Source organism: Caenorhabditis elegans, chromosome III (genome assembly GCF_000002985.6).
Source record: "Caenorhabditis elegans chromosome III".
Taxonomy (NCBI): Eukaryota; Metazoa; Nematoda; class Chromadorea; order Rhabditida; family Rhabditidae; genus Caenorhabditis; species Caenorhabditis elegans.
In genome coordinates, this window is record NC_003281.10 from 219,262 (window position 1) to 235,760 (window position 16,499).

At 36.2% G+C, this 16,499-nt stretch overlaps 2 protein-coding genes and 1 non-coding gene across 3 annotated transcripts; 2 read left to right on the top strand and 1 right to left on the bottom strand.

Annotated features, from left to right (window-relative positions):
* The first annotated feature begins 2,154 nt into the window (after positions 1-2,154).
* Positions 2,155-9,554, top strand: klp-20 (Kinesin-like protein klp-20). Its single transcript, NM_064777.7, has 13 exons — positions 2,155-2,295; positions 2,357-2,471; positions 2,802-2,946; positions 3,623-3,733; positions 3,795-3,874; positions 3,931-4,253; positions 4,643-4,814; positions 4,865-5,072; positions 6,077-6,419; positions 7,568-7,741; positions 8,129-8,220; positions 8,266-8,314; positions 9,356-9,554. Exons 1-12 carry the CDS (start codon positions 2,158-2,160, stop codon positions 8,303-8,305), a joined length of 1,941 nt encoding a protein of 646 aa, NP_497178.1. The 5' UTR covers positions 2,155-2,157; the 3' UTR covers positions 8,306-8,314; positions 9,356-9,554.
* Positions 4,572-4,621, bottom strand: Y50D7A.15. The gene has a single exon (NR_052036.1). It is a non-coding gene; the product is annotated as an Unclassified non-coding RNA Y50D7A.15 (non-coding RNA).
* A 1,613-nt stretch (positions 9,555-11,167) lies between the features above and the next one.
* Positions 11,168-15,828, top strand: hpo-38 (DUF19 domain-containing protein). The gene is made up of 5 exons (NM_001393249.2): positions 11,168-11,321; positions 12,771-12,859; positions 13,067-13,183; positions 15,452-15,513; positions 15,658-15,828. The coding sequence occupies exons 1-5, from the start codon at positions 11,174-11,176 to the stop codon at positions 15,770-15,772; spliced, it is 531 nt and encodes a 176-aa protein (NP_001380066.1). The 5' UTR covers positions 11,168-11,173; the 3' UTR covers positions 15,773-15,828.
* The last annotated feature ends 671 nt before the right edge of the window (positions 15,829-16,499 follow it).

Consider the following 16,499-nt stretch of genomic DNA (forward strand, 5'->3'; position numbering starts at 1 on the left):
ATGTGAGTATGCTGGCCTAAAAAATTGAAAAATTCAACTTGAAAATTGAAATGTTTTAGTTTAAATTTCGAGTTTTACACTAGAAAATTAATTAAGTTTAGCCTTAAAAGTAAAAATTTCAGCATAAAATTGGATAATGTTAGCCTGAAAATTGGTTAATTTGAACCTAAAAAATGAATATTTTTACCTTAACAATCAGATAATTTTAGCATAAAAAGTAGAGATTTCAGTCTGAAAATAGGATAATTTCAGCATAAAAATTGGATAATTTTAGCCTAAGAAATGCATAATTTCAGTCTAAAAATTAGATAATTTTAGCCTGAAAATTGGACTATTTCAGCATAAAAATTGCATAATTTTTGTCTAAAACATGAAGAGGTCTGCCCTAAAAATTGAGCAAATAAGCTTGAAAAGTGGAAAATTTAGCTAAATTTGTTCCTAAAGAATAAATTATTTTAGCCTAAAAATGTATTTAATTTATCTTTAAAATTTTAAGTTTTTAGGTCAAAATTTGGAGATTTTTGCTCCGAAAATTGGACAGTTTTCGCAACATTTTTTACAACATTTTCAATTTTAAGCCTAAAAATGCGAAAAAATGAAAAAAAAAATCATGTAACTTCTGAAAAAAAAATCTGCAAATTTTCTTCTAAAATTTGAAATTTTCGACCTTTGTATTTCCATTTTCCATTAGCTTTTGTTGTTCTGTTTTTTCATTATTCAAAGTGCTTAGCGCAAATTTAATTTCCCAAAAATTTAGTTAAACATCACAGCCTCAAAGTGACGTACATTCCGGAAGTGTGGAACAGACGGGACCCTCCAAAAACACAGTAAATCGATAGAAAATACAATTCTAAACATTTTTGTAATTGGAAACTTATTGATAGCTCAATTCCCCGCGGAGTTATGCAGCTTTGAAGTTTGCGAGGCGAGAGAGTGTGGGTGGAGGAGAGACGCAGGCGGCGCGCACACTGCGTCTCTCCTCTCCCCACACTCTCTCGCCTCTCAAACTTAAAATCTACATAACTCCGCTGAAAATCAAGCTGTTGGAAAAATTCCAAATACAAATGTGTTTAGAATTTAATTTTCTGTTTATTTTTCTAAAATTTTAGTTTTTATCCATTTTGAAAAATGTTGAAACTCGGGTTTTTTTGGTTTCTTCGCAGCCAATCTTTGTGCCTATATGCCAGGATGTCCCCTCTCTGCACTAAAATTCGATACCAGACGGCTACTAGAACCCCCATTTAGTGGACACCCTCGGCTCACTCTCTGCGTCTCTCCTTTCCCCTACATACTCTCCCTTCCTCTGTCTTTTTCTGGGTGTCCCTGCGTCTCTCACGGCTGTTACACTCTCTATTGGTTTCCGGGGACAACTGGTCATTTTACTACTACTATGCTGCTCAAGTTTTGAGGCTACTTTTACATTGTATTAGAAAAACCTGACTTTTTCTGAGAATGTTTGGAAATTTTTTTTTGGGATTTTGGGTTGATTTTGAAGATTTAGAGTCAAATTTCAAGAACTGTTTAGATTGAATTTTCCCACTGAAAAGTACGTTTTTTAATGAAATAATTGAACAAAATATTGAAAATGTTCGAAGTTTGAATTTGGTGCCGAATTTTTGAATTTTCCGTCAAAATTATAATTTTGAAAATTTCTATTTTAGCTGCAATGTTTTTTTTTTAAATTTTTCTATTCTTACCCCTGTTTGAAGTTGATGCTGAAATTTTTAGAATAAAAAAAAAATTTTTGGCATTTCGAAATTTTAATATTATTTTATTATCGAAAAAATACGATCGCACAAATTTCTCATAATTTATTTTTGATCTACCTTGTTGACTAAGCTCCTCCCCTTCCTTGCTTAGCTTAAAATAGACTAAAAATTTTAATTTTTTGAATTTTTCGAAAAATTTTGGAAATTTATAGCCAAATTTTTTTCAAAAGTTCAAAATTTAAACTTTGCTTTAATCTGAAATTTTCTCGACTCTATAATTTCGCGGTAAAATTTTATTTTTTTTATTTTCAAATCTCTGAAATTTTCAGCCATTTTTCAATTTTTTTTTCGAAACTTTGTTTGATTTCAAATTCAAATGCGTTGATTTTATAATTTTTTTTCTGAAAAATTTGAATTTCCCGCTAATTTTTTCCCCATTTTTCAGACAATGGAAGGTGCTGAAAAAGTGAAAGTAGTGGTACGATGTCGTCCAATATCCACCACAGAGAAACTTCAAGGACATAAAATTGCAGTCACCTGTAACGATGAGGAGAAGGCTGTGAATATTAAGAGCCTGAGCCAGGAGGTACGCCCTGATTTATTTCAGATTGTATTTTATAGAGCCTTAATTTGTTCGAATTTTCCAGGATCCCCCACGAACTTTTTACTTTGACGCTGTTTTCTCCCCGAATACGGATCAAATGACGGTGTATAACGTCGCGGCGAGACCCATTGTGGAGAATGTGCTCAAGGGGTATAACGGTGAGTGGCTTGATGTGGGTAATCGATAGAAAATGAAATTCTGAACATTTTTGTAGTTGAAACCTTTTTGATAGCTCAATTCCCTGCGGAGTTATGCAGCTTAGAAGTTTGCGAGGCGAGAGAGTGTGGATGGAGGGGAGACGCAGTGTGCGCATGCCGCCTGCGTCTCTCCCCCTCTCCCACTCTCTCTCCACAAATTCATTGACAGGGCATAACTCCGCGGGGAGTTGAGCTATCAAAAAGGTTTCAACGGCAAAAATATGTAGAATTTAATTTTTTATCGACTAATTCTAAAAATTTATCTGTAAAAAATCTCAAATTCATTTTCAGGCACAATCTTCGCGTATGGTCAAACAGGGACTGGTAAGACCTTCACAATGGCTGGGGACTTGGAGCCCGTCGAGATGCGTGGAATAATTCCAAATTCATTTGCACACATTTTTGATCACATCGCAAAGTGCCAGCATGATACAACGTGGGTTTTTGCTTGAAAATTGGGAGGAAAAGTGTCTTAAAAATATAGAATCCTGGTAGAAAATAAAATTTGAAACATTTTTGTACTTGAAAACTTTTCGATAGCTTTGTTTTTTGCGGAGATACGCGGCTTTGAAGTTTGGATGCCGAGAGAGTGTGGGTTGAGGGGAGACACAGTGTGTGCGTGTCGTCTGCGTCTCTCCCTTTCCCACACTCTCTCGCCCAGAAAACTTTGAAGAGACATAACTCCACGGAAAGGAAAGCTAGAAAGGTTCCAACTGCGAAAATGTTCAGAATTTTATTTTCTACCTATTCACTGTAAATTTGATAAACTTCGAACATTTGGAAAATATATTTTTAATTGAAAAACATGCTTCAGAGCATCAGAAGATTTCTAATTGATACAAAATTAAATTCTGATTAACTTTGCAATAAAAAGTTTCTTGATAACTACATTTTCCGGCGAGTTATGCGGCGTTGAAGTTTCGCCGGCGAGGGAGTGTGGGAGGGGGAGAGACGCAGATGGCGCGCACACCCTGCGTCTCTCCCCCTCCCACACTCTCTCGCCCAGCAAACTTTGAAGGGGCGTAACTCAGCGGTGAGAGAAGCTATCGAAAAAATTTCAACTGCAAAAATGTTTAAAACTTTATTTTCTATCAAATAACACAAATTTTTAGATTCCTCGTCCGCGTATCCTACCTTGAAATCTACAACGAAGAGATTCGAGACCTCCTTTCCAAGGATCACAACGGGAATCTGGAGATTAAGGAAAGACCGGATGTTGGCGTGTAAGTTTTTGCCTGAAAACTACTGAAAATTTTTAAAATTTTAAAAATTCCAAATTTCCAGCTACGTCAGAAACCTGTCGAACCCTACTGTGGAGAATGCCTCGAAGATGCAGGCACTGATGGAGTTTGGCAGCAAAAATCGTGAGTTTTTCTGACAAAAATTGGCTGAAAAATATAAACTTTGATATGATTTTCAGGAAAAGTTGGCGCCACGGCGATGAATTTGGAATCCTCCCGATCCCATGCAATGTTCACGGTAACCATTGAATCCTGCCGGAATGGCCTGGTGACCCAGGGAAAGCTTCAGCTTGTCGATCTGGCCGGCTCAGAGCGCCAGAGCAAAACTGGAGCACAAGGAGAGCGGTTGAAGGAGGCGGCGAAGATTAATCTGAGCTTGAGCACGTTGGGTAATGTGATAAGCTCGCTGGTGGATGGGAAGTCAACGCATATTCCGTATAGAAACTCAAAGTTGACGCGGTTGTTGCAGGATTCGTTGGGCGGGAATTCGAAGACTGTAATGGTGAGTGGTTTTAGGTTTTTAGGTTTTTGAACAGTTTCACAGTACCTAGACTCCCTTGACTCACATAACTCCTTAGAGCTGATTGCTATCAAAAATTTACAACCTAGAACATATAGCCCTTGAAATTTGCCATATTTTGTTAGTTGAAAACTTTTTTCTAGCACTACTCCCCGCGGAGATATGCCCTTTCAAAGTTCTTGCGGCAAAAGAGTGTGGGTTGAGGGGAGACGCAGTGTGCGCGCGCCGCCTGCGTCTTCCCTCCCCCTACGCTCTCTCGCCGCGCAAACTTCAAAGCTGCATAACTCCGCGGGGGAGAGGAGCTATGAGAAAATTTTTAATTGCAAAAATGTAGAGAATTTAATTTTCTATCAAAATTTGAAAGTTTTCAGATTGCAAACGTTGGGCCTGCCACGTACAATTATGACGAGACGCTTTCCACGCTGAGATACGCAAATCGTGCGAAGAATATTCAAAACGTCGCGAAAATCAACGAAGATCCCAAGGATGCTCAGCTCAGGAAGTTTCAGCTGGAAATTGAGGCTTTGCGTAAAATATTGGATGGTAAGCCATAAAATTATTTGAAAATCTGAATTTTTTTTTCGGTTTTTCAGAAGAAAATCCCGGCGACGATGAGAATCAAGAAGAGGCCTGGGAAGCGAAAATGCAGGAAAGGGAGGTGGAAATGGAGAAAAAGCGGAAAATTCTGGAGGAACGGGTCAATTCGGCGGTTAACGATGAGGAGACGCATCGATTGGTGAAGGAGATGATGGAGAATGAGGCGGAATTGAAAAAAGCTAGGAGTGAGCATGAGAAATTGAGGTGAGAAATATGAAAATTTGTACAAAGTGCAGAAAATTAAATTCTGAACATTTTTGCCGTTGAAAGTTTTTTGATAGCTCAATTCTCCGCGGAGATATGCCCCACTGAAGATTGCACAGCGAGAGAGTGTGGGGAGAGGCGAGACGCAGTGTGCGCGCGCCGTCTGCGTCTCCCCACCACCACACTATCTCGCCGCTCGATCTTTGAAAGGGCATAACTCAACGAGAAATCAAGCTTTTGAGAAATTTCCAAAAGGAAAAATGGTTAGAATTTTATTTTCTATCGATTGAATGTAATTTTGGGGAGGTTTTATGATTTTTTACTTTTTTTTTCACACTTTTTTTGTTTTCTGATGAGTTTTAATATATTTTAAGAATTCTCAAATCTCAAAAAGTTAAAATTTGAAGATATTTCGCAAAAAATTGTTGACAATTTTTGAGAAAAAGTTTTAAAACAATTGCAAGTCTTCAGAAAAAAGAAATTCCACAAGTTTTTGATAACAAACTAAAAATATTTTTAAAAAAGGCTAATGTATCTTTAATTTACCAATTTTTACTTATTTTACGGAAAAACTCCAAAAAAAGATTTAAAAAAACACAATTGTGGTGGAAAATTTCTTAAATGTCAAAAACTACACGACCTACCAAAATAGCCCTTAACATTTCCCACATTTTGTCAGTTGAAAACTTTTTTCCAGCTCTACTTCCTGCGTAGTTACGCCGTTTCAAAGTTCGTGCGGCAAAAGAGTGTAGGCGAGGGGAGACGCAGACGGCGCGCGCACACTGCGTCTCTCCCCCTCCCACACTCTCTCAGCTCTCAATTTTTAAAGCGGTGTTACTCAGCGCGGAGAAGAGATGTAAAAAAGTTTTCTATTGACAAAATGTGGGAAATTTTAAGGGCTACAATTTGCCTATTATAACTTTTTTGATAGCACTGCTGGAATTTGAGATTTTGTGGTTTTTTGCAAAAAAAACGAAAAATTATGAATTTTTTATTGTTTTCAGATCAAAGCTAGAAAAAATCGAGAAAAAGCTTATTGTGGGAGGTGAAAACTTACTGGAAAAAGTCGAGGAGCAAGCGAAACTTCTAGAAGTGAACAACAAAGAGCTGGAGCAATCCAAATTCCAGGAGGCCCACCTCAGAACTCAATTGGAAGAACGGACGGCTGTAAAAGTGGAAATTGAGGAGAGGTATTCATCTTTACAAGAGGAAGCCTTTGTAAAATCCAAGAAAATCAAAAAAGTTAGCAATGAGCTGAAGGATGCTCGAGCGGAGCTTAAGGATTTGGAAGAGGACCATCAGAGGCAGGTGGAAGCTATGTTGGATGATATTCGCCAGTTGAGAAAAGTTAGTGATTTTTTAGAAATTTGAAAAAAGTTGAAAAAAAAGTCAAAAATAGATTTTTAAAAATTAAAAAAAATTTTTTTTTTTGAACTTAAAAAAATTTGTCCAGATTTTTTTGTGAAATTTTTTTTTCTAAATTTTCGAAAATAATTTTAAAATCGAATAGAACGTCTCAAAAAGTACAATTTTAAGTATTTAAGCTCCGCCCCTTTGTTAAGACCCGCCCACTTTTTTTTTGAATTTACGAAAACTTTTTTTTTGAAAAATTTTCCAGAACTAGTTTTCGTCAAAGAAGTTTTTTTTTTCAAACTTCTAAATCAAACAGAGCTTCTAAAAAAGTATAATTATAAATATTTAAGCTCCGCCCCTTTCTTAGACCACACCCACTTTTTAGGATTAAAAAAAATTTCAGATTTTTTTTTCGTCAAAAAAGTTTTTTACTCAAATTTCAAAAATAACTTCAAAATTGAATATAGCTTCTAAAAAAGTATAATTATAAATATTTAAGCTCCGCCACTTTCTTAGGCCACGCCCACTTTTTTTTTTGATTTTTCGAAAACACTTTTTTGGATTTTTAAAAAATTTTCCCAGATTTTTACGAAAAATGTTTTTCTTCCTAATATTTTTTTTTTAATTTTTGTCTAGAAAAATAAATATAATTTTTTAGGATCACCTACTTAGGCCCCGCCCCTTTTTAGGCTTAACCGAGTTTTAGGATGTACCATGAAACCTCAGGATTTCCCCGTTGGAAAAATAGCAATTTTATTGAATTTTCTGAAAATCGAGGCTTTCACGTGGTGTCAGACTGTCCCATTCTGGCTTGATCTACGTAGATCTACAAAAAATGCGGGAGAGACGCAGAGTTCTCAACTGATTTCGCATGATTAAAAGCGTTCTGACGCCACATTTTTTTAGGCGAAAAATTCCCGCATTTTTTGTAGATCAAACCGTAATGAGACAGCCTGGCACCACGTGGGGTTTCAAGATTTTATGATTACAAATTTTACTGAAAAACTCAAGAATTCACAAAGTTCATTTTACATTTTTGAAAAAAAAATTTTTGACATTTTTTTTCTGTTTAAGAATTCCAACTTTATGATTTTCGATGAAAAATTGAAAATTTTAAATTTTAACAGTCAATCCATTTTCAGGAGCTCCTACTAAATATTGCCATAATCGATGAGTACATTCCGGTGGAGCACGTGGAGCTAATTGAGAAATATGTCAGTTGGAGTGAGGAGCACGGAGATTGGCAGCTCAAAGCAATTGCCTATACTGGAAATAATATGAGAGCCTCCGCGCCGCCGGCTAAGAAGGAGTTTTCGGTTGGTTTTCAGTTTTAATTTACGTTTTTAACTTGCATTTCGAACAATTTACATTTTCTCATATTTTCAACAACTAGCAGAGCTATCAGAAGTTATAGGCTTTAAAATTTTGCACATTTTATTAGTTGAAAATTTTTTTCTAGCGTCTCTCCCCGCGGAGTTACGCCCTTTCAAAGTTTTTGCGGCAAGAGAGTGCGGGGGAGGGGGAGACGCAGACGGCGCGCGCACGCTGCGCCTCTCCCCCTCCCACACTCTCTCGCCGCTCAAACTTTGAAGGGGCATAACTCCGCAAGGAGAGGAGCTATCGAAAAACTTTGAACTACAAAATGGTTTAGAATTTGATTTTCTATCGATTGCTGTACATTTCAAGTAACCAAATATTTCCAGAACAACAACCAAACGGTGCCAATGTACTACTCGTATCGTGCAGATCTTGGTGCATCAACCGCCGAGCACAGGCCACGGACGAGCTCCAAAAAGTTTGTAAAACCGATTGATTTTATTATTTATAGATTTTTTTGCAGACATCGAGCATCAATTCGACTACAACAATTGCTCACATAACTGGTACAGGTGAGCTAGACTATAAACTACAAACTACAAATTTTAATTTGACTGAAAAACTTCTCAGTTTTGGGGTAAGTTTCTGACCCAAAATTTGAGAAATTATTTTCCAAACTCTGCCATTAAGTGGGCGGAGCTTACAGGTTTTCTATTTTTAGGAAATTGTTGCAAACTACAAACTACAAAATTAAAACTACAAACTACAAACTATAAATCATAGCTTTCACTATCTTGGCATATTCAACTTTTGAGAAAAAAGTTGAAAAAATCTGATTTTTTGACAAAGAAAAAGGTGGGCGGAGCCTAGTACCTTTTTTGAAAGCTGCAAACTACATGGTACAGACTACAAACTACAAACTACAAACCGGATTTTTTATTTTCTTGGAATTTCAAATTTTGGAAAAAAAAGTTTTTGATTCGATTTTTGTTTTGATTTTTCCTAACTTGTTAGCCAAAAAGTGGGCGGAGCCTAACTTACATTCTTCTAAAACTACAAACTACGAATATTAGACTACAAAATACACACTAAAAACTACAAATCATAATTTCAACTTTTTTTGGATTTCCTAAATTTTCGGGGAAAATTTAATTCGATTTTTTTTCAAATTTTCCCCTAATAAAAAAGGGCGAAGCCTGTAATTGTAAGCTTTAAAAATTACAAACTACAAAATGCTGACTAAAAACTACAAACTACAAACTACAAACTACAAGCCGAAATTTTTATTTTCTTGAATTTTTTTTTTTTCATATTTTGGAAAAAAAAAAGTTGTTCATTAAATTTTTCTCTGATTTTTTTCAAATTTTGTTCCCCAAAAAGTGGGCGGAGCCAATAGTATTTATACTTTTCTGAAAGCTCAAAAAATTGTGCATTTGACAAAATTAGTTTCAGCTTGTAGCAAAAAATGTTTTCAAGAAAAAAATGACTGACAAAAAAATTTTCCAAAAAAAAAATTTTTGTCACAAAAAATGACGAATTCAAAATTAATTTTTCTTGACGTATTTTTTTCTAAATTTTTCAAAATTTTCATACTCGTAATACACTAAATTCAGGTACATATTCATCTCCATCAATGTTACGCTGAATTTGCAGTGACATCTTTTGGCTCCGCCCACTTTTTGCCAGCAGCTCCCCGAGCACCTCCACTCCCTTTTGGCTTCCAATTTTTCTGTGTACTTTGCCATTTTCTGCTGTATTTTGCCTGTGCCACGTGTGCCACGTACTTTTTCGATAAATCTGGTCATACCTTTAGTATATATCGTATAACTATAAAAAATTACGAAAAATCGAAGAAAATTTGATGAAAAACATGGAAATTTTCGACGCGTAAAGTCAGAAGGGAAGAATTTTTGTACTTTTTTGTACTACAAATTTGACGAATTTCGGCTTCAACCCACTCAGATGGGGCTCACTTGCGTCAGTCAACACTCACTTTCAGCCACTATATAGATTTTCAGATTCTTAGATTTTTCCAGGAATTTTAGAAATGGCAATTTTTTTTTAAACGCTTAAATTTTTTTGAGTTCAAATTTTTAGTTGTTCATGTTAAGTACATTAGATTAAGCTTAAAAAGAGCTTTTAGAAAAATGTACATTTAGTTAGGCTCCGCCCATTTTTAGCTGAAAAATTTTGAGTTTCATCCAATTTTTCATTTCTAGTAGTTCAAAACATTTTCTTCAATATTCTGAATTTTCAGGACCTTTGTAAATTGAAAGTTTATGGTACTATTTTCAACTTGAGCCAATATTAAGCTTTCAGAAATATATACATTTAGTTAGGCTCCGCCCATTTTCAGCGGAAAATTTTGGGGTTTAATCAAATTTTCATTTCAAAATTTTTTGAAACTTTTGAAATCCAAAGTTCTAAATTTTTTGGAATTTTTTGTTTTAGCGTTTGTAGTATCAGTTTCAACTTAAGCTTAAAAAGAGCTTTCAGAAAAATGTGCATTTAGTTAGGCTCCGCCCATTTTTTGGTAAAAAATTTGAGTTTAAGCCAGTTTTTTATGTCCACTTTTTGAATGTGTTACCTTAAAAATTCTGATTTTTTGAGAATTTCGAAATTTCAGTGTTAAAATTACTGATTTTGAATTAAACTCGAATTGAGCATTCAGAAAAAAAATAAATTTGCTCAGGCTCCGCCTACTTTCCTCCAACTATTTTAGTTTTTACACAATTTTGGCCAGATTTTCAGATCAAGAATGGGCTTTTCAAAGCTTCTTCTAATTTTACAACAATTTTTTTTAAAAGCTTTATTTAATTGAACTGACTGTCGGTTTCCTGAACTTCCAGAAAAATATAATTTTGTATTGACTCCGCCCATTTTTAGGTAAAAAATTGAGTTTATCTTTAAATTTTCCTTCAAATTTTGTGTTGTTTTTATTTTGGAAGCCTCGGATTTCTAAGATTTTCCTGGGAAAGTTTTGTGCAGATTATAATCAGATTAAGCCTAAAATTAGATTTTGGAAAAAAAAACTGAAATGCATCTAAACTCCGCCCACTTTAGCGGGAAATTTCGTCAAAAACTTTCACTGGGATTTTTTTTTCAAAGTTACGAATTTTATGCAATTTCAACTTTCTCAAAACTAATCTACCGTTGAAAAAATTGAAATTTATTGGAGCTTTCGAAAATGTATGAATTTGCTCAAACTCTGCCCATTTTCAAAAGCTGGTTTTCCATAAGTTTTCGTAAATTTTTCTCAAAAGTTTTTTTTTTTTTTCAAAGCCTCGAATGTAAGAGATCATTGTAACGTTAAATTCAAATTTTTGGCCATTTCTAGCTGAAAATTTTGGATTTCAAGGCGATTTTCATCTAATTTTTTAATTTTTTAAATAAATTTTTTTTTCGTGATTCCCTTATTTTTCCAGGTAATCATGAAGACATTCATTGTCATTGCTGTGCTTCTTGCCACCACCATCCCGTCTGCCACGTCATCTATCCGTCGTTTCATTGTCAAAAATGAGGTTTTCATGGGCAGACAGGTCCCCGAATTTTGCATGGACTACTTTGAGAGCTCGTCTGGTGAGAGAAAATAAGGTTTTTAGATAGAAAATTAAATTCTGAGCTGATTTGCAGTTGAAAATTTTTTGATAGCTCAATTCTCCGCGGAGATATAGCGGTTTTAAGTTTGAGCGGCAAGGCAGTGTGGGAGGGGGAGAGACGCAGAGCGCGCGCCGCGCCTGCGTCTCCCCCTAGCCCACACTCTGTAGCACCACTAATTTGAAAGTGGTTTATCTCGGCGGGGGTGAGAGCTATCAAAATTTTGAAAATTGAGGAAATATAGGAAATTTCAAGGGCTACAGTTTTTTAGTTGAGAACTTTTTATAGCTCTTGTGGTTTTTAAGATAAATTCAAAAATTGTTTCGAATAAGTGTTTGAACTTCTTAATGAGTAATAACTAACTTTTGACTGATCAGAGACATGTACTCCGTAACTTTTATGACCAAAAAAACTACAATTAATATGTCATTATGTAACCCCGTAAATTTAAAATTTTATACTTGTAAAAAAAACCGAAAAACAAAAAAAATGTGATCGGAAGAAACTTTTTGGAATATTGAGTCACAGGGCAAAATTTTATCAAAAAAAGTGAATTTTTGCAGAAAAGGTTCTCACAATTATGTGAACTTTTCTGGAAGTTGAAAGTGAAAATTTGGAAATTTTGCGTTTTTCGGGTGAAGTAGGAGAGTTAGAAAAAATTTGTTAACTGAAGAATTATAGAAAATTTCAAGGTCTATATTTTGTTAGTTGACAATTTTTTGATAGCTCTCGGCTCCGCGGAGATATAAGGGTTTGAAGTTGAGGGTGAGAGAGTGTAGGGAGATTGGAGACGCAGGCGGCGAGAGTACTCTGCGTCTCTCCCCTTCCCACACTGTCTTGCCGCAGAGCAGTGCTGTAAAACTGCAAAAATGTTAGAAATTAGAATTTTTGCTTTTAAATGTGTAGTTTTTAGCAACTTTTAACAAATTTTACTGAATGAAGAAAAATTGATTTTTTTAAACTTTTCATTTTATCTCTATAACCAAAAAAGCTATCAAAAAACTGTAAACTATAAAAATGTAGTCCGTAAAATTTTCTATATTTTGCTTGTCTGCAAAATTTTGATAGATCTCACCATAGCGGAGCTACAGTAGTTTTAAGTCACCTGCACCAAACAACCCCAGGCGTTCTGAGTCTTATAACTTTGCGGGGAGGCAAGCTAAAAATTAGTTACTAACTGACAAAATGTTTCAAATTAAATTTTCTATTAAATACTTTTTACAAATTTTAAATATTCCAATTTTGAAAAAAGTTATGGCAAAAATGAGAAAAAATAATTTTTTTGGAAAAATTAAATTTTAAAAATTTTTGCATTTTTTAATTTTTCTCAAAAACCAAAAATGCTATCAAAAAGTTTTCAACTAACAAAATGATCGAAATCACATTTTCTAACGGATTTCCCTTAAAACTAAGGAAAAATCGAACTTTCAGCCAAGCTAAAGACTGAAAATATCAACCGCGAGCTGATCAGCAACGCCCTTGACAACGAGAACGACTGGCAGAAACAGGAGCAAAATTTCGTGAGTTTTAGAGGGAAATTGTGCTTAAAAATAGGAATTTGTACCTAAAACTAGACATGTTTGAGTTGGGAAAGTTTTGAGAATTTTTGAAAAAAAAATTTTTTTTTTCAAAATATCATAACTTTGCCAATTTTCAACCATTTAAAATTTTTAACTTAAAATTTAGCCTAAAACACACTCTTTTACCTTAACATGTTTATGTTCCAGATCCTACAAGCCACCATCCAAGAGCTGGCTCTGAAAAAGTACGCCGACCACATCTGTGATGCCTCCGAGTTCGCACCGACCATTCTATCCGCTGATTATCAGTACACTTGTGTCGAGGTGTGTGGATTGTGGTTAAAATTGATAGGAAATTTAATTTAGAGTAGTTTTAGCTTTTTGAGTGGCGAAAAATTTGGATTTTGAAAGAAATAGCGAGGATTTCAAGTTTTTTGGCTGAAAATCTAGAAATCTGAAATTCCAGAGCTCATTTTTCAGAATTTCATGAAATTTCTGTCATTTTCGATTTCAGCACAGTGAGAGCTTTCATTTGACCCCCATATCGACTAGGTTCCGGTGATTTTGAAGCTTTTCTGAAATTTTTCGGGTCTCGCCGCGAAAATTGCTCAGGTTACTGTAGCCACGCGTGCTGCAAGCGGAAAATTACAAATTTTGAGTTCTGCACATTAAGAGCTTTCATTTGACCCCCATATCGACTAGTTTCCGGCGATTTTGAAAATTTCTGGGTCTCGCCGCGAAAATTGCCCAGGTTACTGTAGCTTAAAGGAGCGTAACACGAAAATTAACGGAATATAGGCAATACGGGGGTCAAATGAAAGCTCTTGACACAGGCAAAGCGGAAAGTGCCCAAAACGGTCCGTTCACGGACCGGGAACGGCTCAAATTTAAGAACAGTTCACGGTTCGATTCCCGGTCCGTCAACGGACCGTAATTGAACCGTAAGGAGACTAAAAAATGGGAAAATTTTTTTCACCCTCCAGCTGCCCCCTTTTTCTTTCCCAATGCTCCACCGAGCTCCGGTCTTGCTCCAGACCGTCTTCCGGTGATCCTTCGTTGTACCAATTCTATCTGCCTCAGCCGGGGTTGAACTTGTCCACTGCCTGTCGATTGATTACTGGCCCATCACCTTACCGTTTGGCCGTTCGCGCACGCGAGGAAAATCAATAGACTTCGCATAAATAGCGATCAGCTCGCGCTCGCGCATTTTCTTCTGGTTTTCACGTCTTACACCAACTTTTTCGATTGTATTTTCAGTAGTTTCTGATTCTCCATCTTGCCGTTGGACTTATATGAAAGCGAACGATAACAATTGACAGTTTCGTGAAGTTCAGAACTTATTTCGCATATTTCTCAACATCTACCTATGTATACGTGCTCCATCTACTTGTAATACAGAAATGGCACTTACCATATTTCCTCTATTAGTCTTGCACGCAAGACTAATTTTCGATTGGACCGTAGGGTTGCAAGACAAATAGAGGAAATAAGGTATATGCGTTCTACTTGAATGATACCTTAATTTCTTAAAATACACACGGAACAGAAAGAATGATTCCAGAATGTATTGTTAGTAAAATATTTTATGATATTTCAAAAAATGCTCCTGTTGCTCAGCTGAAGAAGACCAGCAGAGAGAGTGAACGTTGCGTATACACAGTATCTACCCAATTGTGGCATTTCATCTTTTTTATTGATATGTTTATAGGATTACATTAATATAACCTCTTTTACACACAATGTCATGCTTAATACATGCCTCAGTTAGATCGCATGCGATTACGGGCCGCGTACGGACCAGTTGGACGGATGATAGACAAAATGGTTGCCCAGAGGATTTTTTTTTTCATGAAAATTGAGTTTTTGAAGTACCTACAATGCTATTTGGTTCATTGTAGCCAGTTGGCTAATTTTTTGCCTGATTCAAGGTTTAGTTTTAAAAAGTGCAGTTTTGCCGACCGGGACGGTTAATTTACGGACCATCTACGGACCGGCTACGGCCAAACTACGGATGATCACCAAAACGGAGGATAATACGAAAAAATTGTTCATGAAAATGGAGTTTTTGAAGTGCCTACACTCTCCTTTGGCTAATTTGAGCACTTTTTCCGTGCTAGAACCTGAAATTTTCAAAAACAAAAATTTGGTGCCCGGGACGGTTCATTTACGGTCCGTCTACGGGCCGTCGACGGACCGTCTACGGACCGGAAACGGCCCAACTACGGCTCAAGAGCCATCTCGGTCGGTAAATGTGGTTTTTGCTCTGAATAATGCATTTAACGACGTAAAAATGCTTGAATTAGCCAACTGGTATCATAGGTATTTTAAAAAATTCGTTTTCTTAAAATCCATTTTTTCCTCTTAATGGCCATTTTTTACATTCCCCGTAGTTTGCCCGTAATTGGTCCGTCCCGCTTTTCATATCCGTAGTTCGCACGTTAATGGTCCGTTCCCGGTCCAAGATCCGTAAACGGACCGTACCCGCTTTGCCTGTGTGACGAGCTTAAGACAAAATATTACGACTTTTTGTCAAATTTCGGGTCTCGAAGCGAAAATATCGAAAACTTTGGATTTTTTTTTGGGTTTTTCCAGATCTGTCAGAGCTGCATGCCGGGAAGTGCCCCAATCTGCTTCCAACGCAACCCCCGCTTCACGTAAGTCCTAAAAAAGCGGGAAATTCGAATTTTTGGCTAAAAAATCAGAGTTCTGGCCTATTTTTCTCGATATTCAGTCAATTTTCCACGGTTTTTTAGATTTCCCCTCGTTTTTAGACTTTTTCTCAACTCATTAAGCTTCAGAGGCCTCGCCCAAGTCTGCCTTTGCACCTACAATCTGGAAAATCCCATCGACAACGCCGCCTTCTCACTTCGCCACGAAAAACGTGTGTTCAGCCGCAAAATCCGCCGTACCTGATGACCCCCGAATTGATATTTTATGTGCTTTTTCATTGAATAAACTGCAATTTGTTGGATTTTCAAGGCTTTTTCAGCTGAAAATTCAATTTTCGGCTCATTGTGCATTTTTGCGTCATGGTGTTTGTTTGAAAATATGGGTTTGTCCAGGTTTTTCCCAATTTTTATAACATTTTAGCATTATTTTCGATGATTTTTCAGATTTTTCAGCTAATTTCAGATTTTTTCAGATATTTTCTGTATTTTCAGACGGTTTTCCAAGAAATTTCACTTGAAGCCCAGCGAGAGAGCGTGCAAAACGAGGAGAGTGCGCGCGCCAGAGGACGAAAACTGTGCATTTGTGCGTGGCGGTGTTTGCGGACTCACTGCTCATTTCCCAGAATTTCTCATCAATTTTACACTATTTTCGATGGATTTTCGACGTTTTTTCCCAAAAAATACACGTTTTTCGTGTTAAAACGTGGAAAAACGTGTTCCGCGCCTTTAATTTGCCACGGGGCACACGGAATTTCGGAGATTTGGCAGTTTTTTGGCGGAAAACACCGATTTGTTCGGCGGGACAATTTTGTTTTCTTAGATTTTCAGCGTTTTTTACTGATTTTTTTGCTTTTTCAGTGGTTTTCTGCTATTAAAACTGTCAAAATCGAGTTTTTCATGCCTTAAAACCCCCGGAAACCCTACATTTTAGGCCAAAATTCATTTTTTCGCGGAATTTAATCGTTTTTAGG